The sequence below is a fragment of the Lepisosteus oculatus genome, chromosome 10 (assembly GCF_040954835.1).
Source record: "Lepisosteus oculatus isolate fLepOcu1 chromosome 10, fLepOcu1.hap2, whole genome shotgun sequence".
Lineage (NCBI taxonomy): Eukaryota > Metazoa > Chordata > Actinopteri > Semionotiformes > Lepisosteidae > Lepisosteus > Lepisosteus oculatus.
Window position 1 is genome coordinate 3949109 of NC_090705.1, and position 23927 is coordinate 3973035.

Here is a 23927-nt window from a genome sequence, read left to right on the forward strand (position 1 = left end):
TATTTGCAACACCCCCGATCATTAACTAGTTTTTTTATTATGCTCCTCAGAATGTAGACCCTGAATAAGATTCGGGGGCTAGTAACAATGCTATAAATACACACAGAACACTTCAAAGTCATAATAGTCATAATTCATGTTTGTGGGCGGTCATGATTATGAGCGAGGGGGTTGAAGTATGCAGCCTTGTAGTGGACTGTGTTGCTCCAAATAAAAGAAATACTTAAAATATTTTTTCTCTAGTGTTCTAACTCCATGTTTTTCTGTTATTCCTACACGCCTTTAACAGTAGCGTGACGGTGGAGCACACCTCCCCCTGCGCTCCCCACTCCGCGACGCGTGGGACTGCGCCGCTACCACACCGGAGGCTAATCAGGGCTGCGATTTAAGATCCCCAGGCGTTCGAGCGTAGACCTGGAGCATTTATGAAACAGCTACCGAAGGATTACTCTTCTCTTTTAATATGCAATCTCCTCGTAGAAGAAGGATCGGCCTTCCAGACCTGTACACACTGGCGCCCTGCCGGTGTTCAAGCAGTACCTTTTTTCGAACCCGACATTATTACAGTAAAATAAGTTTTTGAGAAGGGGCGAGGAATACGAGGTGGCTGTGTGTAGCCTGTCATAAGATGTAACATATGAAAAAAGTCTTGCATCCCCCTTCATAATTACCACAGAATGTCTCCTAATCTGCAAAAGTGAATGTGTCACGTTAGATGCCGTCCTGTTTATTGCTGCAACTGACAGAATTTGACAAATTTATGCTCTCCATCATGTTTCTGTGTGAAGAAATATAGAGAAATATTTTTTTCTCATCTGAAGAAGTTGGAGACTTTCCTTTTGATAGCTCCTTTGAACACAACAAATAGTACCCCCCCCCCCCCTTGTTTTGTTTTAATCAGATTAAAGGTATCTTTATTTTCCTTGGATTTAAGTTTTAAGGGGCATTTTTTTCTGTGACAGTCCACTGTAGCTGCAGAGATGAAGCTGTAGGGATTTGATCTGTTAGTAGTTCCTCAGGAAATGGCTGGCTGGTAATGCTTTCAGATAACTAATGGCACTGTAAAAGGCAGTGTAAATATGTACGAAAGTTAAACCAAAGATGTCGTCAGGGTGACAGGTGAGGGGTTCCAATTAAATAAGACAAAAAAAGGTTCATTTCAGTTCACTTCACTTCAACATTTCAGTTGCAGGAAATAACTTATTTAGTACCCTCATCAGAAAAGAGAGCAGCATCACCCACCTCTTATTTGATCAGATCCCAGTATTTAAGCAAGTCTGAGTGTGTGGTAGTTCAGGTGGGGAGCTGCGTCAGCACGCGTAGGCTGCAAAGGAACAAGTAATGGGTTTATTCCATGTGGGGTGGGGAAAAAGAAGAAAAGTCTGAGTGTGGTAAATGGTGTTGGTGGACCAGTAGGTGGTGCTCTTTCCTCTAAAATTTTCTAAACTCATTTCCCCGTGTTGAGTGGAAACGCTGTGGTGTAGGTGGGTGCAAGCCACCTAAAAAATAAAACCGAGGTCTCAACTACTGTCCTTGCTCTTTAAATGTCCCATGGCACTTCTCCTAAGTGTAGAGGTGTTAAATTTTCTCCTTAATCACAATCTTTTTTGTGACTTTTAGTCACAAATGTAGTAATATGTTTTCAAATTATTCAATTTAATTATTTTAAATCTTAAATCTCAGTCAGTGCTGGAAAACTAATCAAATGTATCTCATGTAAAAGTTTCTAAATTTCTGTCCAGCAGTGACCAAATGGAATACAAGTAAGTCAGAAAGTATTTGCCCTTTTTCATTCACTTTATTGTAAATGAATTCTGTCAGGATAAATTACTCAACCCAGACAACTGAGCTGCTCCATTAAGTATAACCACCTAACACAAATAAATATTCTCATTACTTAATGCATGGGTCTTTGCTTGTACCATTGCAAAAGCAATATGAGTCATACAGCTCTCAAGATCCAAGATTTATGTACACACGCAATTATATTTTTTACAATTTTCTACTCGAGTATACAAAGTAACCAAGTCAAAAATAGTTTGTCCTTACAAACAACATGATTATTAAATTATCCTTTTAGCACACATTTTGTAATGACATTACACAAACATTTCCAAAAGTATCTGACTCACTAAGATTGTGTTTGTTGTAATATCAAACATCTGTGTTCTGATCTTGAAGAAACAAATTGTTACCATATCGCAAATAATTTAACTGTGTTTTAGTATGAATTAAGTATGCTTATAATCTAGTTGCCATATCATTGTGCTGTGACAAAACTAGTTTTATAGTGCATGGCCGATATTACAATGAACTATGTATGAGGAGGATAAGATGTAGAGGAGAGATGCAGAATGTGGGTAGTGCTGTATAACACCATTGTAATTTGTGCAAAGCAATATAACCGTCTCTCCCAGCATTTGCCTGCTTATTATTTATGATCCCAAACAATAACTGAAGATGCACAGCTGTCATGCAGGATGTAATACATGTGACCAGAATTCAGTGGGATTCTTCTTGGAGGGTTATAAGGAACAAGCATTGCTGCATTGCAGTGCTGGGGCCCTGCGTTCAATTCCAGGCCTGGGGTGATGTCTCCCTGGAGTTTATATTTTCTCCCTGGGTTTCCTCCCACAGTCCAAAAACATACTGGTAGGTTAATTAGCTTCTGGGAGAACTGTCCCTGGCGTTGGTGTGTGTGCGTCTGTGTCTGTGGGTGTCCTACAATGGACTGGCGTCCCATCCAGGTTGTATCCTGCCTTGTGTCTGTTACTTTCCAAAAAAAGGATTAATTTAAGTTGATTTTCAGGATCTAGGAGCTCCATCTCTGGCTCCCCATGACCCTGAATTGGATCAAGCAGTTGGAAAATGGATGTATGATAATAAGGAACATTACCATGTAACGACATTGTTGTGGATTTAATAGTGTCAATGAAATGATATTTTGTCACTGTTAATACAGAGGAGTGGAAATTCTATCTAGAACAGAAAGGATGCTCCTCCTCTCAGTTATCTCCTAAAAGCAATGAAAGCTCTGCTTTCATCTGGATGAGTGACATTCACATAGATTGGAGGATTAGAAGCAGTTTTAAGAGCTCAGAGCTGAACAGATTACAACTTTGTTAATTGATAGTTAATTAATGCTTTCCTTTTTTTGTGTTTAACATAGCTGGTATTAATGTGCATTTTCTTCTATTAGTTTTCATTTGTGAAATTTGAACAGTTATTTAGTAAAAGTGAGTTTTAGCTGACTTTGTTTCTGTAAAAAATGTTTTTGGTTGAAAAGAATGTTGATTTTCATTTGGCTTGTGGTATGGTGTGTTACTTCAAAATACTGTGAAACCTGCACTGTGCTTTTGTTTGGTCGTTATATAGATTGATAGTAGCATATAAAATAAATTATCATGAAGGTGAGTGTATGCATGGTTCATTGTATATATTAGCATTCTACTGAGGGGATTTCAAGTCTCATAACTCATTCTGTGGTCATGGTATAGGTCTTATGTATGCAGGTCTGAAGACATAATGAAATCTACGGGGAATGAAAAGTTGTTTGAATGCAAAGTAGTTATTGCTAAACTTGAAACAGTTATCTGTTCAAACAATAACTTAAATGCTTTTTTTTTCAAATATTTACATTATACAACAAAGGTAAAGGGGTGTCTGTACTGTGCGTAAATGGTTACATGTTGCTCTAAAAAGCCATAACATTAAAATCTCATTGAAAATATAATATGTTTTTGACACAAGGAACAGGTAGTTTAGATTTCCCCCCTTCCTATAGTGAGTGAGCCCCTACTGAATTTGATAGCTGTAAGGTAAGTAGTTCTTGCTCAGGCTTTGCTCAGGAGAGTACTGCCCTGCCACATCACATTTAAAGGAGAGCTGCGGTCCCAGTTTCTCAGTTTCTGGTTATTAAATCTCAGTATCAAAATAAATTCATTGATGTGTACAGGCCGTGCAGCAATTTCACTGCAGAAATGTTCCAGTGCGATCTGCATGCAGAGTTAACAAGTAAGAAGTTTTTGTTGGCAAAACCATCTTGAAGTCAAGAGAAATATTTCAATTGGATTAAACGAGAAAAGAGTATTCACAAGCCTGCTTGTTCACAGTGTAATAGGGCCAGTTCATGTCACCGGACGTTTTGTTGTCTCATTCTGAATTGCAGACAATGATGACAGTATGGAGCTGCGCATACATGGAAATTTAGCCTATCCTGCGAAGTAAATTGGAGGTAGAAAAAGTTACTGTGCACATGTTATTTTTGTTCTCGTTTGAAATGCACTCATCTTTCTAACCCCAAAATATAAAAATAGCATTGCAGTTCCCCTGGAAAGTCTGTGTCCTTGTAGAAACTTGAGGTCTTTTATGCGATTGGTGTGCGATCTGTTTCTGCGCTCTGCAAGTGCTGATTTCCAAACTGGCAAGCTCTGTCCAGTATTTCAAAAGAGTGCTTAATTGGATTGGTGTAGCTTGTTCATTAGTCTTGTAATTACATTTTTTTTCTTGTCAGCCCATGTTATTTTGTTTGGCAAAACACACTGAGCGATGTCTACTAGTAATGGATTTTATTTATTTTGTGCAAGTCAGATCTTTTTCTTTTATGATTCCTTCAATTTAAAGCATACAGGTTGTTTCATTATTGTATTTTATTATACAGTATCTTATTGTGTGTGTGATGCCGACATGGCAAAGTTGGCATAAGGAAACAATCTAAATTTTGCAGAAAGGTTAAAGTTTTAGCATTTAATATCTTTTTTTTCTTTTGCCTCTAGTTTTGACCTTAAAAGGCAATCATTTATAAAAAATGATGCAAGCTTGTTTAAGAGACTGAGAAATAGCAATGCAAGATGAGCATTTTATACTAAAATTTTTTCAACTGATTTTGACATTTGCACTGTAAATCAAAGTACGAAAAGGTTTGCTATAAAAAGATTCTTGTGAATTAACATCAATTAATACTTTTTTGGACAGAGAAACATTCAGGGGATCTAAGTCCCTACCTGCTGAAGCCACTTTATAATGGAGGAACATTTGACAAGAATTACAATAAAAAATACCAGCCTGTGAATTTCACCGTACCCACTGCAGTTCGAAAGGTAAGAACCACTGACGATGCCTGCTTTCATCCTGTCTGGTGAAAGAAACGCGGCATGTCCTACTTAAAGATTCTCAGCGTGCAAAGATTGGAGATCTCGCTTTTGGATGATGGACTGATGTCCCGTCCGGGGTGTATCCTGTCTTGCGCCCGTTTCGTGCCCGGAGAGACTCGGGCTGCCCTGCGACACTGTATTGAATGACAGGTGGTTAGAAAGTGGATGGATGGGCACACAAGGAGTATGAGAGAGGGGGCCGGATTTTGGTGTTCGTAGGCCCTAGGCACTTTCACTCAGAAATGGGCAAAAAGAGGGTTAAACGCCATATGAAATCACGTCGATGGACATGATGCACTTTAAACTCTTCTAATGCTAAAACACGTGATTGATGGGGCGAGTCGAGTGACCATCACTTACTTCTAGTACTACTTCTAGTTTCTAGAACAGCATCTAGATAGCCTATGATTATTGTTGCTTCAGCTCGTTTTTCGTTAGTCACTGCTGTTTCCCTCCTTCGTTGGCCCTAGGCACTGTGCCTTTTATGTGCCTACAGTGCCTAATGGGAAATCCGGCACTGATGAGAGATCGCATGTTTTAAATCTGCTGACCTGGATAAATCAAGTCTAGGTGACCCCACAGAGATCAGTTATGGAGCCATTGTGAAAATGGTTGCAGCTCCCTGTGCTTTGGCAGGTACAATACATACGTCATGAAATGCAGAATACAGGGCTGGCTGTGTTCACTAGACAGCTTAGCTCAACAGTTTCTTTCAGGAAGGTCCTCATTTTATCATTTATTTATACGGTTAGAACATTTTCTTTTAAGCAAGACATTAAAAAGATATGCAAAGGAACAGGTAATAGGTTTATTTCATGCTGAGAAGAGAAGAAAGGAAATGCAGCGTCTCGGCTGTGGAGCCTTCTTTGGGTGTGAAGCCGATATTTAAAATATATTTGGTTAAATTGGGTGATTCGCAGCCTGGGCTCCCTACATTACCCCCTTTAATTCAGTTGTTGCGTTTTCTCACTTTTCCAGCTGCTGCTGGATCATTATGGACCCTTTAGCACTATATAAACGTAATTATAATACATTATGTTCAAGGGTTTTGTATAATTACCTAATGCTTTTCTCAGTGTTTTTTCATCTTTTTATAATTGTTGCTGCTATGTAAATTAAGTAGTATTTAAATTAAACAGCTATCTTGTTTGCCATAGCCCGTGGAGACTGCAACACTAACTCAACATTAACTCAAGGACAAGCTCTGTAGTCAAAACCAAGGTTAAAGGGTCTAAGCTGGTACCGACGGGGTCCAGCGTACAAATCTTTCCAGTAGTGCAGGAGGCATTGATCTCAAGGGTTTCATTTGCTTTATCCTGCATACAAAGGAAAATTGTATTTACTGAATCGCCTGAGTTTTTCAGTCGTGTAAAACTGTACTTTTCTTACAAACGCCTGGCGAACCCCTGAGCTTGTCCTTCCTTGTTGGAACATGCGAATAATGATCGTAGAACCGATCAAATTAATAATTTTTCATAATTATTAAGCAAAATAGAAATGAAATGGGCCTACTCGGAGGCAAAGAGAATATATATACCCAGAAAGTGCCCATGGAGAACAGAACTCGTTGCCTTGCTTTTGTCTTCTCGTCTAACTGAGCTGTCGTGGCCGCGGCCCTGCTGAAGGTCTCTAGGCATGCTTTGCTCCCTGACATGTACAAGATGAGTGTGCGGTACTTGGTCTTCAAGTAGCGGTGAGAAAGCACCATTATCTGCGGGCTTCATCTTGTTTAAGGCGCATTACTCCTGCTTCCAGCTTTCCCTTTGAAAGTCATCCAGTGTGTGATGCTTTGCTTTCAGGTGGAAATTTATGCTGTGATCACGGGCCATGGGAGCGATGATAATGGATGTGGCGAATTCTGTGTGACATCTCATCATTTTCTGATCAACAGCAAATTTAATCATTCAAAGGTGTTTGAAAAAGCCGGTAAGATGAGCACATTTTACTCTCAGAACCATGAGCGATTTTTAGCTAAAATAATTCTCCAGTGTTAAATGCACTCTTGAATTCACCCACGACAAAATTGGATATTACAGCAAACAAAAACTACATTTTGCTCACTGAATCATGAAAGTTTTCACAATTTATTTTGGAAGTCCTTGACTTGTTTGTGCACGTATCAGAACACAAAAATGCTTCTCCTCTGATTTTGGTATTCTTGATTTCTAATGCCTTAAACCTGAAGTCACTGGATCTGCTGCTGCACATCTGTAAGCTTAGACGCGTTCCGGTGTTCTGTAAAATGCATGCAAGCCTTTTTGCGCTACATTTATGGCGATTTTTGTATGCAACAAGGAAACCTTTTTAGGAATCTGCATATCCTGTTTTCCATTCCAGTTCTAAAGGATAGAATTAATAGAAAGTTTATAGGTGTGAAGAAATGTGGTTTGTCATTCAATTCCGTATGACAAATTGACAAAGATGACTATGCTACAATGCTATGTACAATGCTATTATGATTACAGCTTATTATTTTTTTAAGTAGGACTGACCCATTTCTAGCTCTCTGCTATTCTGCTATCTGCTATTTTTTTATTCCATTGTGAATAAATCTAGAGGGCACTGTACAGTATATCGTATGAACTGTATGTATACTGTACATGTTTGTTCAAACACGTTGTAAATAATTACTGGTAACGGTAGACACAATCACATTTTGGTAATAAATGATATTACTCTATAGTAACATTCATTACTATAAAATACTCCTTTTTACTATGTTCAAAGTACCCTGCTCTTGCGAGGAAAAACAAATCAAAACTGCTGTATGTCTAGAAAAAAAATATTTCAAATTGCAGCTCTAAAGCTCTTATAGAGTGTATTTAAGTAGAATTCCTTCCTTTATACAAACTTTAATAAAAAAACAGCAACTGCCTACCCTGCAGACATTCATCTCAGAGCTATGAATAATGGTGTCAAGATGAAATGTCCCAGGATATTAGAGACGGCAGTAAAACAGAGGAATCCAGTCTGTGTCTATGGGTCATGAGGGCTTCCATTTGGAAGTTGCCATGACAATTCCAGCTCAGGAGAGCTGGATATTCTCTCCATCTTCTCTCCTGTTGTAAATTTTCTCATCCACCCCTTTTAAGAAAGTTTTCTTGCATTTGAAACCCCCTCTTATCACAGAGTAGCTTCTGCTTCAGCACTTACAAAAGGAAATGTGTTTTTTTCAGGTCTCGCAAGATATATTGTTAACCTAATGATAATGAACTTCACAATTTCATCATCTTATACTTAAGTAGACCCTGATTTTGAAAAAGATACACAGATGAGCTCTTTACTTAATTACAGAATGATTATAATTGCTATGTGTTGCTACTTACAGGAAAGCTGCTGTCTGCAAGGGGTTTTATTCCATTTTAGCTTTTTGTTTCAGATTTCTTAGTTATTTCTATCCAATGCTAAAGATGCTATTTGATATAATCAGAGTTGGCCTTTTCCATGTTTTGTTCAAGAAAATATTTTAAATGACAGCTTCTTTGAACCAACCTTTTTTACTTAATAGTCAGATCTCATGATATACATTGAATTAGAAATATATTCAGAGTACTAATTAACTCTTTTGTTGTTAACTGCTTATTCAACTCAATACGTGAAAATAATAAAATATGTATGAGTATGTTGGAGAGGATTCTGATTTAAAGAGCATGCCTTGATTGTTAAAAAAAAGTATGCTGTACACTCTGCCATATTTGCAACAGCTCATATGTTGCACACTTCTGTCCAAATAACTACACATGATCCTCCAGTCAAGACCAGAAATTGTTAATCTGGTGTTTTTAGGACAAAGTAACAACTTTTATTTTTGCTGTTGAATTTAAATGGGTATGTACATCCTATTGAAAAATAATAGCCTCACTTGAAAGGCAACTTCATCCCAACTTTGGCATTTGACATCAGGAATACATACTAAAAGAAGTTAAGAGAATCTAACAATCATTTGATATCTACTTGTCCATCAGCAGTGAAGCCTCCACCTAGCCAGTACAGGTACGGTACAGTAGGTTTCGTGTTTGATCTCAAGGCTGAATGAAATAAGCCCGTGGAATCATAATACTGTAATTGGGTGTCATTAAAAAAATGAGTTTATGCAGAAACTTATATGACATCACCTAGCCTAGCCTTATGTACTGGAGATGATGAGCTTGCTATTGCTTTTTTATCAGCGCTTTTGATTCTCCCTGTGGAGACGGTGGCCATCAGTCTGCTGGTGGTTTGCTCCATGTCTGCAGTCCAAGATCTCTTTCCCCTGAATCAGACATCTTGCAGCCTCCCGCCCTTCTGACACTTGTAGCCAGTCGCTAACAGCGGCACATTGACTGAAAGGGTTGATACCTGACAGACAATTGACTTCAGAATTGCCAGGGAATTTACATTGTAACGCCCAAGTGGGGAATTTAAAGTCCATTTAAATTATTTCATACTGTGTGTGCAAGAAAAAAGGGAAGAATGAGCCAAATAAGACGTATTTAGCTGCATCTTTATATTCCCTCCCTCGCCACAAAATGCCTTTCATCTGAATGTGGTTCCAGAAATAGCAAAATGTTCTTAAATACAAGTCTGCATCTGTGTTGACAAAGAACACTCAGGTCTCGTATTAGCATGAAGACGGCTTAAAAGCCAAGATAAAAGCTTTGAGTGGGGTTGGGGGGGCAAAAAGAACTAAAAAAAAAAAGAAACCCTGAGTTGCACCATAACCATCTTACTTCCACAGCTCTGTCAGCGGAGTGATTTAAGGGTTTAATTTCAGGAAAAAAAAACAACTTTTGTCACAGTTTCATACTTTCATTCTAAAATATATTCAAAAAATATATGCTGCACATTGGTAGTGGTGGAGGGGAGTCCCCATTTCCTGTATAAAGCGCTTTGAGTGGAGTGTCCAGGAAAGTGCTATATAAGTGTAAGCAATTATTATTTTATTACCCAGCATTCCTGATGTGAAACTATAGGATTAACTTCTTGATCTTTCCTCCAAGACTAATAATCCTCATGAAAACTTTCAGCAGAAGCAGAAAAGGCGAGTTGTTCTAGAAAGGCCCATATGGTTTCCTATTCACTTATTTTACTAACATGAGATTTGCACAGTTGAATGGTCTTTAATGAAGTCCCTGACTGTGTGTCACATGATGCAGGTGTAGTCAAGAACAAGAGTCAAGAATCAAGTGGTTCCTTTTAAAATCACAGAACCCTCCAACTTGGCATGAAGCTTTGTGTGAACCATTTAATTTTGTTCTAGTGCGGTATTAGTTACTAAGGGGTTAAGTCCAGATTTAGAGGTAGGTTTATGTCTCAAGTCACCTAATGAACTGTAAGCACTACTTCTATTGAACTTCTTCACAAATCTGCTTACACTAAGCACTGAAGCCTGCTAAATATAAAAACTGTTTAGGGGGGCTGTTTGTCTAAAAATAAATCATACGATATGGTGTTTGCTAATTGTGCTTGTGATTGTTACTAGAAGTCGTTCTTCTAGTCTTTTCTTTCTTTTTTTTTTACTGCAAAGATAACTATCTTTATAATTGAAGATTATAATTGCATTTCAAACTCACAGTTTTAATCCTGGCTTACCTCTGGTTTGCATGATCTGTTCGACAGCCACAATTTGTGTTTCTTAATCTCCTTGATTGATTTATAGAATGGACAGTGCGCAGTGGGGAAATGTCAGCATTGTGGGCCTGAGACTGCTTCTTACACTTCACATGATGGAGAGGTGCTGCAGATCATGATCTGAGCTCATACCGACAGAGCCTCAGAGCAGAAGGCTTTGATACAGCTCTGGGGCTCCCAGAGATGATCAGCAAGATTTCTGAATTACTTTTAACTTTGCTGTCAGCAGTGCATAGATTAAACGAATGTGGCTGTAACTGCCCTTCGTTTCCAAAAGCATTGATCAATGTGGATTATCTGATTAAAATTCAGGATAACAATCTTCATTACATTAAAAGTCCTGTGCCTATGATGGCTCCCTTCATTTGCAGAGCAAGGCGGTATTTATTTGTAAATTATTTTTCTTGGTCTTGGAAGTTTTGTTTTCATATGCCTGATTTATTTATTCTTTGAATAACAGTCATCATATAGCAGACATAACTTTAGATAATGCGAGTGAGGAAATTAGGCTAATAGATACTTGGGTATGATACTTGGATATTGTGATACAAAATGCAACCTTAATGTGTTTCATTGGGATTTTTTGCCTTTGAACAACGCAAGACATTCTATCATGTCAAAAGTGAAAACATTCTACAGATCCTCCTTAATTCTAAATACAGAACAGAAAATAGTTTTGATAGCCACTGTAAGTGCTGTCTTTAAGAAAGTGAGATTTCAATTCTAATTTGATAGAAATCTTTTGTTTAGTACTATGCACACATTTGAGTTATTAGTCTTTATATATATATAAATTTATAATATAATATATTATAGAAAATATATATTTTATATATTATATATATATATACATTTCAGCATTCCACTTCAGCTGAAGATCTGAAAGTTTATTTAATTGTGTTAAAAGACCTTATCAAACTCACTAATTCAGATACCATGCCTGTTGTTTTGGACTGTATAGAAATTCTCATGGAAATCTTTAACCACCTAAATAACCGGATTTTTCGTTGTGCCCTGTTGATTCTTTAGATCCTGAGTTTTTCTGCATTATTCCACCATCCACCAAAGTCATGCCTTGTTATTCATCAATTAAATTGTTTTTTTGTTCTGGTACCATGTCCTTCTGTTTGTTGGGTAATGTATTTAGAGCATCAGAACAACCAAAGAAAAACAGGCGAGGGAAGTCTTCACATTGCACTCATGAGTGGCTCCTCCTAACCAAGAATGTTCATATTTTATTCTTTAGCAAAAACAATCCTATATATTCAGTATAATTCTGACTGACGTTTTTTAGACCATGTGTTCTGCGTTTACTGAACATGCTTGAAATCCACACCCTTTGTAGACGCCCTGCTGCAGTGCTCTCGTTTGTAAGCTTACCATGCTCACCTAAATCATGCCTTGCGGCACATTTCTTTTGTTTCCATATTTCATGTTCCGCCTGGCCTGACCTTCCCTAACAGCACAGACTAGAGCATTATTGAGCTTATTAATTATTTAAGGCATTGCGGCCAGTGAGAGCCGATTTGAGGTTGTTGATGGCTGCTGCCTTACAAAGCATCAGCCAGTCAGTTATAGCCCCTATTTTAAGGCAACTGATTTAATTTTTTTTTGTTTACTTGGAATTTAGTTTTGCTGTTTGGCGATCCCGATTTCATGTTGTCGAAAAAGGCCGAGCAGCAGTCTGCCGTAGCGCTGTGGCAATGAGGGCACTTGCATAATCTCTCCCCCTGTCTGTCGGAAATAAGGGAGATTCATTTCTCTCACGCAGCTCCTAGCCTTGTTGTCCACAGTATAATGGCTTTGGTCTTCCCAGCACAATTCAATTGTGAACAATGACGCCAGTCTGAGAAATCGGATTTATCCTGTTGTAAAATGCCTTTGTGTCTCTGCCAGGGACTGCCTTTGGTTGTGCGGAGGCGGTAAAGGAAGGGGTTGTGCCCAATGAGCATGGCACATGGCTGTATGGCCGAGGAGGCTGGTGTGATGGACTACAGGTCACCCCATGGAGAATAGACATCACCAGTCAGGTATGTACAGTGTGCGTTAGCTGCGAGACCCAATTTATTAGTATATCTGATGATCTACTTCAGGTGGGGAGCTGTATCAGCATGCGTAGGCTGCAAAGGAACAAGTAAAGGTTTATTCCATGCTGAAAAGAGAAGAAAGAAAACACAACATTTCGGCCGTGGAGCCTTTTTCAGGTGACACCCTCACTTGACACCTAAAGAAGGCCTGGGTCAATTTTGTGAAGCATTGCCTCTTTACTAGAATTTGTCATACTTTTAAATGGTATTTGTGGTTCTTTTGTTAACAGATTGTTATATTTTTTTGTGTACCATATGCTGTGCCTTTTTTGCAACTGGGAAGCCCTCTGTGAAAGAAGGGCAAGTGAACCTTTGCCCATTCGCTATAAGCCGTGAACCGAGAACATAATAGCATACTGTTCACAATAGTTTTAGGTGATCTATCTGCCTTGAAAAGAAATGGTGTTCTTTTTGTATGAGGAAAATCTCTGGTCTTTTTGGTAATTAACTGGTTTAATTACTATGGATATGAAAAAGCAGTTTTCTCTTGGAATGTGTACACGTATTATGATCCAACATTCAAAAGAGTGTATAGAACACATTCATATAAATTAATAAATTACAGTTGTCTTACCACAGAAGCACTGTTGGCAGCCTTCACTATAATGGCTCGGTCTGACCCCCATCCTCTGCATTAATCATCAGAAAAACTGAAGCTTTAATCACACTACTATCAAAGCACTCAAAGCAATTGTGAAGATAGGACCTCCTGCCCCACTCCGGTTTATCGGCCTGCGTAGGAGTTGGAGTTTTGGACTATGTAATATCGCTATATGACAAAGGATACGTAAACACATTTTATTTTCTATTTATCTGGTATTGTATAAGTGTATAGCAAAAGGTAGAGCTCACAACGCATTAAAATTATACAATGTGTCATCCACCAATGACAGTAAATTCTACCTTAGAATAACAACATTTAAAGCACTGATACTGTGCTTTTTCTCAGGATCTATAAAATGTGCTTTTGAAGATTATTCACTTATTTTTTTTCCATATAAAGCTTTGCTTACATGCTGTAAACCCAAATGAGTAATTGTGAACTCCAAACAGGCAGTCAAGTAGAGTATATTGCCATTGAAAAGTTCTAAGATATTTACAAGGACTCCTATTTTTTTTTTGCATTCTGTGGAAGCGAATAAAAAAAAATATAACGTATGGCTTCTGATTTTCTGACAGAATTTACAATCTAGTTCTCGGTATAGAAAAGAGTAAGAGATGAGCGCCTCCCTCAGAGATTTGTCAGTGGAGTGCGTTTCAGGTTTTAATGATAATATCACTAGTTTCTGATGAAAATCTCACTGTGGTTTGGAAGAACACAATTCCAGAACAATACACGATTCAAGATTAAGTGAAATAATATAACATTATCCTTAAATTCAGTTTAAATTACTGTACTTGGTAAGTCAAAGGTAAATGGTTTCAGTATTCCATGATAAGAGCCAGAGTATAACTGATGCATGGCGACAAAGGTTTTGTTTCAGCTGGATGGAGCAGGTGTGGGCTAGGCTGTTTGAGAGGGTCATTCCCGGCAGGATTGAGATTGAGAGCTGCTCAGGCAGTGGGCTGATGATGGAAAGGGTTGGTCGGTGTGCTGGGCGAAATGGCCGGTCTGAGGAGAACTGATGTGTCTCCTTTTCTACCTTGAGTAGGTCCAAACTGTCCCTTTGCCTTTTTTGTTGGTTTGTTTCTCCCGGAGAATCGCCTGAATCACAATCTATTTCAACACGTTCTGAGGGGGTGATGTCACCTTCTGTAATGGGTTCGGTGCCACCGTAACATATCTGGAAATCGGGGGAAAATGGTGAAGTATTCCAGACGTATATTATCTACCAAAGTGTTTACCATGTAGATGTTATCAATAAAATAGAACAACATGATGTTATAAATATTAGTAGACATCAGTCCACTGTTGGTGGAAAGTCTCCATAGGACTAAATAATATGGGATAAACTTTCATCAAAAGCTGAAGACACCTGTATAGTACTGCTTAGCAAACACGATAGGACAACACACAAAAGTGGAATATAAGAAAATCAAATGTTTTATTCAACAGGGAAAGAGCACCTCAGAGCTGCTGAGGTACAGTATGCGGATGTGTGGCTGTGTAACATTGTTGCTTCAGTCAGGTGATTAAGCAAAAAGGCTTGATTAGGCAAAACAGTGTGAAAAGCTCAACAGGAGAAGAGTTATGGACTAATGTAAAAGTCTGAACAAACTTAGTGAATGTAGTTTCACTAAAGAATGTGTTGTCTGCCGATGCATGTTTTGGGGATACTGTTAAAAAAGTCATTCAAACTAAAGAAACACTGACAGAAGAGGACTATCACAGAATTGTTAATAAAATATTTCATCTGGCTTTCTGAATATATGTGAGGGTTTTATTTTCAAGTGAAGTAATTCTAAACCCTCCTCAGAAAGCAGACAATTTGAAATGGAAGAATTCTCTCCAAAACATCCAGTAAAGCAGGATGAAAAATGTCTCCAAAGTCTGTAGAACTGTGGATCAGGTCTCTCAAGTACCTTGTCTGGAAATTTGTTAGAATCAGTAAAGCTGTTGTTGATTATCTTAAAAGCTGTTCATGTTAGCTTAAAATTATGCCTTCATGAATGAGCTTAGTTTTAGAATATTATTTTACTTCCATGCAAAAAACGGTAAGCTCCACATCAAGATCAGTGCCTCTATGGAATGGATGTATTGGACTGCAATAAGTCTCCTTGGGTGGTCTCACCAGTGCTTGAGTTAAGTCCTCTTTGGTAATGAATCAAGGTTTTCTGTAGAACCATCAGCAAGTATGAAACAGAATGCAGAATGATATGATAGGTGTTGTACAACAGACCAATTGTTGGGAAGATTCAAGATCATGGAACGAATGTTGAGGTAAAACAGAATTTACAGTGAATGATTGCAACCTGACTGCATGAAACTGCATCGCTCATGTTCTGGGACCTAACTGTGGGCTCATTTTGATGTGGCAACATACCAAGAGAATAGCACGTGTCCTCATGCTGCTCGTGTAGCAATTCTTGCCAGATGGGAATCAGTTTGTTATGCTACAAATGCTATACACCCCAGACCTGAACAACATCGAACATGTGTGGGATCAGCTGGGATATAGTGGCTTCTGGGGCTCGGAGACCAGTGAACAGGGACGTGCTTGTCTGGGCTCTATAAAACGAATGGGACATACTTCCACCTGGTACAAAGCATGTGTCGCAGATGTACAGAGCTTGTATTGATTCCAAAGGTGACCATTCTATTAGCTGTGACTTTCAAGGCTCACCCCCTGTTCATAGTAAATACCAGTGAAATGTAATTTACCGTAATACGTTAAATGAATTTACATGACATATGATCAATGTAAACTTAGTACATCTGCTACAAAAAAGTCATTTTCCTGTTAATAACTTTGTGAATGTTTTTAGTTATATAAAACCTTGCAAACCTCTTCCCTTCTGTTTCTTCAATGTAAATGGATTTTTTGTTGTAGTTTTTGTAGACTTCATTCAGCCCTAAAAGTGGTTAATTCGAGAAATAAATCTTTTATTTACACATTGACTATTAAAAAAAATGCAGCGTTTGTAATTTAACAAAATGGGACAATATTGGAAGAGGGAATACTTTTGCAAGGCTCTCTAAGTGATAGAATTTTTTTGGTGCTCAGTATGTACATTTTGATGAACTCGGCATTGATGACATAGTATACCTGAGTGATGTATTGGCCTTGTACTGTGAAGCTTTGTGTCTGGCAGGACTGGTATTCTCTGGGTTGATGCATGTCCGTAAATTAGATGTAGTTAGTATATGTGTAGTTTCTCTTTTTTTTTAAATGTAAGGGGCTACATTAAGTACTTACTGTGGTTTGTCTCCAAGCTACTGAGAGCAAAGTATTGACAGATAAAATGGAAAGTGGTATCTTTGTAAATTTCCCATGTTGTATTGTGGAAGCTGAACACATACCGAGTGAGACAAGGTCATCGCTGACTGACCTGGAATCTGCAGTCTGGAGCTCAATTACTCAATCATATTTTCTGCTGTGGTACTGGATGTGGATAGTTGATGGACCTGAAGAGTACTCGTTGATTGTTTCTGTGATGTTCCCGTGTGGTTGCTATGGTGAGTTTGGTTTTGGAGTGTAGATCTCCTGTTGGTTTGAGAAAAGGTGTTCAGTCATGATTGACTAATACTGATCAGTTATTACATAAGAGTTACTACTGTAAGTCTTCAAACTAAGTCTTACATCAAACAGATCATATTCAAAATCTGGATGTTTTTTTTAAGTTTGGATTCTAATTTTCAAAGTGTCTGTTCTGAATATCTTCATTTTCCTAATTGGAACGTTTTATTCTTCATGGTAACTCCGGACGTTATTCACTGTGTGCTGTGAAGTATGAAGGGAAAGTGGCTTCAGTGGCAAGGCTCTGCGGGGACAGACCTTCGTAACCAATACATCAAACTTGCTCTGAAGTCTGTGGTGATGTCTACCATCCCTACACTCCCACACCAGAGCTGCAGTAAATTTCCTGTAATAGCAGGACATACCACTGTTTGTAGTGGTCATTTCTTTCGTTTTGTTTTTTCTCTCAAACAACTGTTTAAAATACTTGGAAGTATTTGCTATAACATTTATTTTTTGGACTCTTGAAGTAAATCCGGTCCCCTACTGTACTGATGTCCCCACTCTCCTGGGCTCTGGTTCAGACTATATATAAATATTTGCACAACTGAATAATATGAAATCCTAAAATCATGTTGACTCTCTGCAAGGTATTGAAATAGACTTTAGTATGTTCATTACAACTGTAGGCTTTCCTAAATTAAGCTGCCACTCACCTCTGCTTTAGTCCAGAGTGATATTATTGCAGGAGTTCTTAACACTGTTGGACAGCGGTGGGTGTGGTCATGGAAAGTGGGTGTGGTTACGTGATGTGGGCGTGGTCATATTGTGGGGGGGCAGGGTTACATTAGTCTGTTTACATCTCATTTACTCTAGGGTTCAGGTACAGGGTTTGAAGCTTTGGTCCGAGACATGAAAAACACACAATTGTCTATTCCAGAGGGTATAACAAAATAGTTAACACCATTAATTGGTCAACTATTAAGAGCAGTTCGGACAGAAAGTCGATGCATGGATGTACAATATCTGTACATAATAGTATTTTTGAAACCAAAGACTGATTGCAGAGAGGTCTAATCAATCCGTACGTTCATTTACAAGGACCCAATTAGCCTCAGTGAAGAAGTGTACAGTTGTTAAGAAATCCAAACTGAGAAGATGTCCTCTGTGGCTAGGGTTGAGAACCACTGAACTATTGTAACGAGAACATCAGGCAGCTTCCACTGATCTTAACCTTTTGAAGCCCGTCTTGATTGCTTTGTGTTTGCATTGTATTGATACAAGAAACTCCTGCAGCTGAAGACCAAGGCAGCCAGCTTCACCCGGCATCCTCAGAATAAACACGAGCCACTTGTCACTCTTAAGAGTACTTCCTCGTCTTTTGCCAATGTACTCCTGGGTCTCTGTCTTAACCTAAAGTTGTCTGCTGGGTTATTACAAAATTGACAAAATTCCTTGTCATCACTTCTGTTTAAAATTTCACACACTCAGCTTCTTTAACCTGTTGGTTTTTCAGACCAGAAATAATTCAGGTATCTGCTTCCTGCATTCTTTCCACGCCAGGATCACCTTTGATGCGCACAGTTTTCAAAATGAGATCTTGCCGGGGCCTTATCTAATTTATTCTGCCTTTCCCACTAAATATCCAACTGTCCTGTTACACTTGATCATTTTTCCCCCTTGTTAGATGAGGGAGATGACTAATCAACATAGATACCTTTCAGAAATGGGTTCTTCAAGTTCAGCACCACCAGTCTGATCTTTATAATGTGCATTCTTACTGCATTTATGACTTTCCACTTGTCTGTATTGATTGTGTTTGCTATTTGCCCAGTCCTAAATAATCTCTAACTCTGTATTTCCTGTGCTTTTCTGCAGAGTTTATTGTGAGCATGGCACTGCATTTTGTCTAATCATGGGCACTTAAATCTCATAAGCATCAGCTGCATCTTATGTGGAGAATAATGTGAAATGCAGTATAACACAGCAGTCTCTTCCAGCTTCCAGCACTCTGTCTTTTGCCTCTGATCCCCTCTGACAAGGTTAAGGCGAGCTTTGTTACAATTTCTACATAGGTGCTGCACTTAAAAAAAAAAAAAAAGGGGGAAAGACAGCATGTTGTTTGCTTTGAAGGGGAGTTAGAATATTCCTTGGAGATTTACTATACATAAGCAGTAAAGTACTGAAATTTGTGCAGGGTACACCTTGGCAGCAGAACAAAGAAGTAGAAACAAGTATTAAATGAGCAATTCAGAATAAGCAACTAATCTGTGACAATGACTAAATGCCTGCTATCAGTATGCCAAGCACAATCAAGTGTTCATAAGCTTATTCATTTATCATGATGAAATGTGCCTGTCTTATATAGGGCCTTAAGCACTAACTTTTGTATTTCCTTTTTTGGTCTGTGATCCACATATAGCAAAGCCATTTTGCATGGATCATTATAGCCTTACTCTTTGTGGGATGTAACCCCTAAAGGGCCATTAGGGACTTTTTAGAAATTTCTCTCACTTGCTTCAAAGGAGACTATAACTATTGCATTAGGACAGTAAAGGACAGTACAGCTGCAAATACAATTATCCAAAACATGCATTTTCAGATTGAGATCTGATGAGTGAGAGAAGGGCATTATTTTCTCCAAACAAATATTTGTTTGCAAACCAAGATATGCGGTTACTTCCCAGACATGTTCTTTCTTTGCATGCTGTTAATTGTAAGATTCCCATCTTGTATTTAAATTTCCGTTCTTGTGTTCATGGCATTCACAGAATTTGCATCCCCTTTCAGGCACTGTGTGAAACGTTCTGCTCTTTAAACCATGATTTCTGCAGACTGTTCTTGTTCTCTCCCATGGTGTGAAAAGGGAGGCAATGTGGCAGTGGTAGTTGCCTCCAGAAAGTGGCGGGAATGAGTTGGTAATTCATTCGTTTATGTGAATAATCCACCTCTCATGATGTCCTTTCCCTTCTTGCTACAAATATTTTTTAAGGGTTTTCATAGTTTGTCAAATTTTGTTTATCCATCCGGCCATTTTCTAACAGCTTCTTCCCACCTAGGATTGTTGGGGCAGCTGGAGCCTATCACAGCAAAGAACAGGAGCAAGGCAGGGTCCACCCTGATCTCACGCACTCTCGCCAGGGCCAGTTTCCCCACAAGCACATTAACCTACCAGTGTGTCTTTGGACTAACCAGTGCTCCACTGTGCCAGCCGAGGTTGTCCAGTATATGTGCCTATAAATCACAAAATTCGTTATTAGAATTGTATGGGACATGAGGACTCCTAAGAAATGGACTGTTTTTGAAGCTCTTCCCTTAATTGTGTTTGCATGAGAAACAGAAGGCTAGGTCAAACCAGTAGCTGTCAATGGAAATGCTTGTGTGTCTTTTCAGAAATTGTGATGTTCGGGAAGAAAGGTGCGGTCATACAGTTGGAATCGAGTTCACTCTTCGTGCTTCAGCGCACGCGTTTCAGTCCTAGCGGAGTGAAACGTGGGAAGGAGCCTGGCCTTCCCATGAGCACTCTATTTGAACCCGACAGAAGCCCTGACTGAGATGCACGTTTCCATGCTGAAAGCTCCAGTCCTGCCTTGCTTATTAACCAGGCCTGGATATTCCCAGGGGAGCTCAAGATTAATCTTGCTGCTCAAGGAAACAGCATTCATTTGAAATGATCACGCGAACTCTTCAGTAACAAATTCAGTAACGTGTTTTTTTGTCCAAATAACTATTTTTAATTCAAGAAAAATTACCCAGTGAATTGAAAAAGACATGCTATAGTATTTTTGCTCTTTGTTAGCACAATATAGTACCTTTAATTGATTGGTCCTGTGATTGTTTTTTAAACATTCCCATTTTATTATTTAGAATGTAGATCTGGGGTGAAATTGCAATTTGTTCCTTATGGTGTGAGAAAGTAAGGGACGTGTTAGATTTTTACAGCAAATGTGCAAGTATTTCCCATCCTAGGTTTCTAAGGGATTTGCTAGATGTTCAGAGAATAGGTTTGTCATGTTCACTGAAGAGGTTTGGGTGTGGGCTCGCTTCAGAGTGCGAAGGGCAGAAAAATAAGCTGCTTCCTTAATTCCTGCTTCTTCCTTGAAACGTCTAAAGAAATGCCTGAATAATGCTCTGTAGCTTGACATCTTATTTCCTGGCCTAACAAACTTACTCTGAACTGGGAAATGGAGAACATCATTGTTTGAAAAGATATCGAAGCGAAGATGAAAAATTGTGTTTTTAGGTTGATTCGTCACAATCATAAAATCTTTAATCAGATGATAATTCCTGGCCCCATGGAACAGTTTCTGTTAACAGCCTTTTTCTGTTTAATTTACATTTGTGTTAACATGTATAAGTACAATACACTATTAGAAACTAAAATATGTAATAAACATTGTAGGTTCTAATTATTCTGTTGAAACATAAATGTGAAAATTAACTTGTATATTAAAACAGTGTAGCACACATTAAATGACATTAAGATTACATTAAAACTTGAACAGAAGTATTTGAACTATCAACATTTTTTATGAAACCTGTTTATTCCTACATGTTGGCAGCTATTGTGACTGCAAATCATCATTTTAGAACTACTGTATTATAAAGGCATAGTTATCATAGTTCTGGAAATGTGGGATTCAAAACAGCAACAGAAATGGTTAAAACCAAAATGCACAGCTGCAATCTCAAAATTACTCAGATGCCTAAGCAAATGAGATAAAAAAACAAACAAAATTACTCTTTTCTCTCAAGCACAGCATGCTGTATTATTACGAGATAGACAGAACAGCGTTGTCCAACCAGGTTTCATTTGTAACCTATTTCTTACAAAAGACCAAGCAAGATATCTGCAAGTAAGGAAAATGAATAGTTAGAGTAAAACTTAAATTACTGCAAAAGATTTGATGCAAGAATTGAGAAAATATGGTTACAAAATTCACCAGCAAGTAATTTGACAATAATCAAACAAGCTTAATATCCAGAGATGGAAAGAGGAAGAATTTAAAGAAGAGTTTCTCAGGCTGGGTGTTAAACATGTAAGCCGATGCATCGCGTTGTGAGATCATTCTGCTCCAGGCACTGGAAGCCTTTGTTCTGCTGGAGAATCAATAAGTTCTGAAAAACCTTAAGATATTGTCCTCTTTCATAAATTACCCAGCGCAAGAAGGCTTATTAGGCAGGCATTTGTATTCCAGCAGAATCATGAACCTTCGCAATCTGCAAATGAGTTTGTGCAACAAGGGAGTGCAGTTATTCTATCTGTTAAGTCCCCAGAATTTAACTCTGTAGACTTCAGCATTCACATAGATGGACTTGAATGCTGTTATTGCTGCTAGTGGAAAATAAAACTGTGTCTTGATGGTTGTGCAAAAATATGACACTAGGAGTGGGTTTCAGAATCTGAATCCTACAAGTGTGAAGGGTGCATATCCGTTCTTCCTCTACCAGGGTCTGATCGGTCACCTGCGGGCTGCGAGCCGGACAGCGCCAGTCCCTAGATAGTATGGAGCTCCGCTATGCCACTTGTCCAGCTCTCATGCCAAGGGTGAACTCAATAAATAGACTCAAGTGCTGCCGGTTTGCCTGCTGTAAAGGAAGCAGAGTGTGGGTGCTCAAAATGTTAATGTGAGGGTGCCCAGAAGCTTTGAACACAAAATTAAATTAGTTTTTGCAGTACTAGTTTTCATTTTATGCACACTGCGTAATATTTATCATGCAATAGCTGTTGTTTTATTATAAAGGTGAATCATATTTGTCTTTATTGATAGCATATTGGAATCAATTATAGGATTTACTTTGGTCTCCAAATAACTATACAGTATATTTGTTCCTAAATATTTTTCTTCTGAGTAAACTCTTCTTAAACCATTATGATTGAAAGCAGAAGATTAAATGTCCCAGTTTTATATATGTATTCTCCAGCATTCTGAGGCAAATCCCAACATGATGTGGATCAAACCACCTAAAAATAAAACTCTTGATTTCTTCATCCGTACAGACGAACTTTCAGCAGGATATTTCATTAATTGTGTTTCAGTATACTGTAGCTTTAACATCCTTCAGGAAAGGAATGAGGGACCTGAGAGCCATGAACTGGGCTGAGTTAGGCCTCTGTGATGCTTTCAGACTTTATAGTTGCAAATCAATTTATGAGTAAGAAAGAAAAAACATGTAAGATTGAAATGGTAGCCTAACAAGATTGGTAGTCAGTCAGTGAGAGAATTTCTCATAATAATGACAAACAAAATATTGCCTTTAAATAATTCATATATGTTCTGCTGTTGCATTTTCCTGCGGAGCAGCAGAATCTGAATCTGTTCACAGGAAGTCAAAAACAAAGCAATAACACTGAGCTGTCTGTGAAAAGTTCGCATCAGGAATTTGGATGGAAATCGAGTAAAATGTAATTACAGTGCTTCAGAATTTAATGCCAGGGTCAAATTGAATCATCGACAGCAGAGTCAACGGATTATTAGAATCGAGACGTGGGTAAAAGAGGAAACCTTGTACTGTGTGGTGGAAAGTTTCGAGAGTGCCTGTGCTCCTGCATCAGGAGCTGCCGTTTCCCCGACTGGAGATGAGAAGCTAGTTACGTCAGGGGCGCACAACTGCGGCCCCCTCAGGCAGCTGTGTGGAAGTGGCTTGAACCTTCGCTGCGAAGACCTGCTGTGTTGGCCGCAATTGGTCATCAGTAGGCCTGTGATTAAGAATCTCGCAAAGAAAGACCTGGAAGAGAAAGTGCTAGGTTTGGGGAACCACTGGTTTAGAGTGACAGGGTCTCGGCATCACAGGGTCACTGTGGAAGCAGAGTATGAGATGTGAAATGACCGTGATGATGGTAACTAATAGCAGTCTGCATTTTCGGTTTAATTCAGATTGTGAGTTAGTGTGGAGAGCTGATATGGATGGGGCAGTATACCAGCACCCTTTTTATCAGCGTGTGTTTTGTTTTTAAG

The 23927-nt window shown here is 38.6% G+C and overlaps 1 protein-coding gene across 2 annotated transcripts in view; it reads left to right on the forward strand.

The window, feature by feature from the left end:
• LOC102690549 (uncharacterized) overlaps positions 1 to 23927 on the forward strand; it is a 63293-nt gene that overhangs the window by 33030 nt on the left and 6336 nt on the right. Inside the window, exons 9-11 of one of the 2 annotated variants that reach the window (XM_015358096.2) lie at positions 4975 to 5099; positions 6953 to 7079; positions 12660 to 12793. In XM_015358096.2, coding sequence (XP_015213582.1) covers positions 4975 to 5099; positions 6953 to 7079; positions 12660 to 12793 — 386 coding nt within the window. The remainder of the gene's footprint in view (positions 1 to 4974; positions 5100 to 6952; positions 7080 to 12659; positions 12794 to 23927) is intronic. The other variant, XM_015358098.2, reaches the window with a different exon arrangement.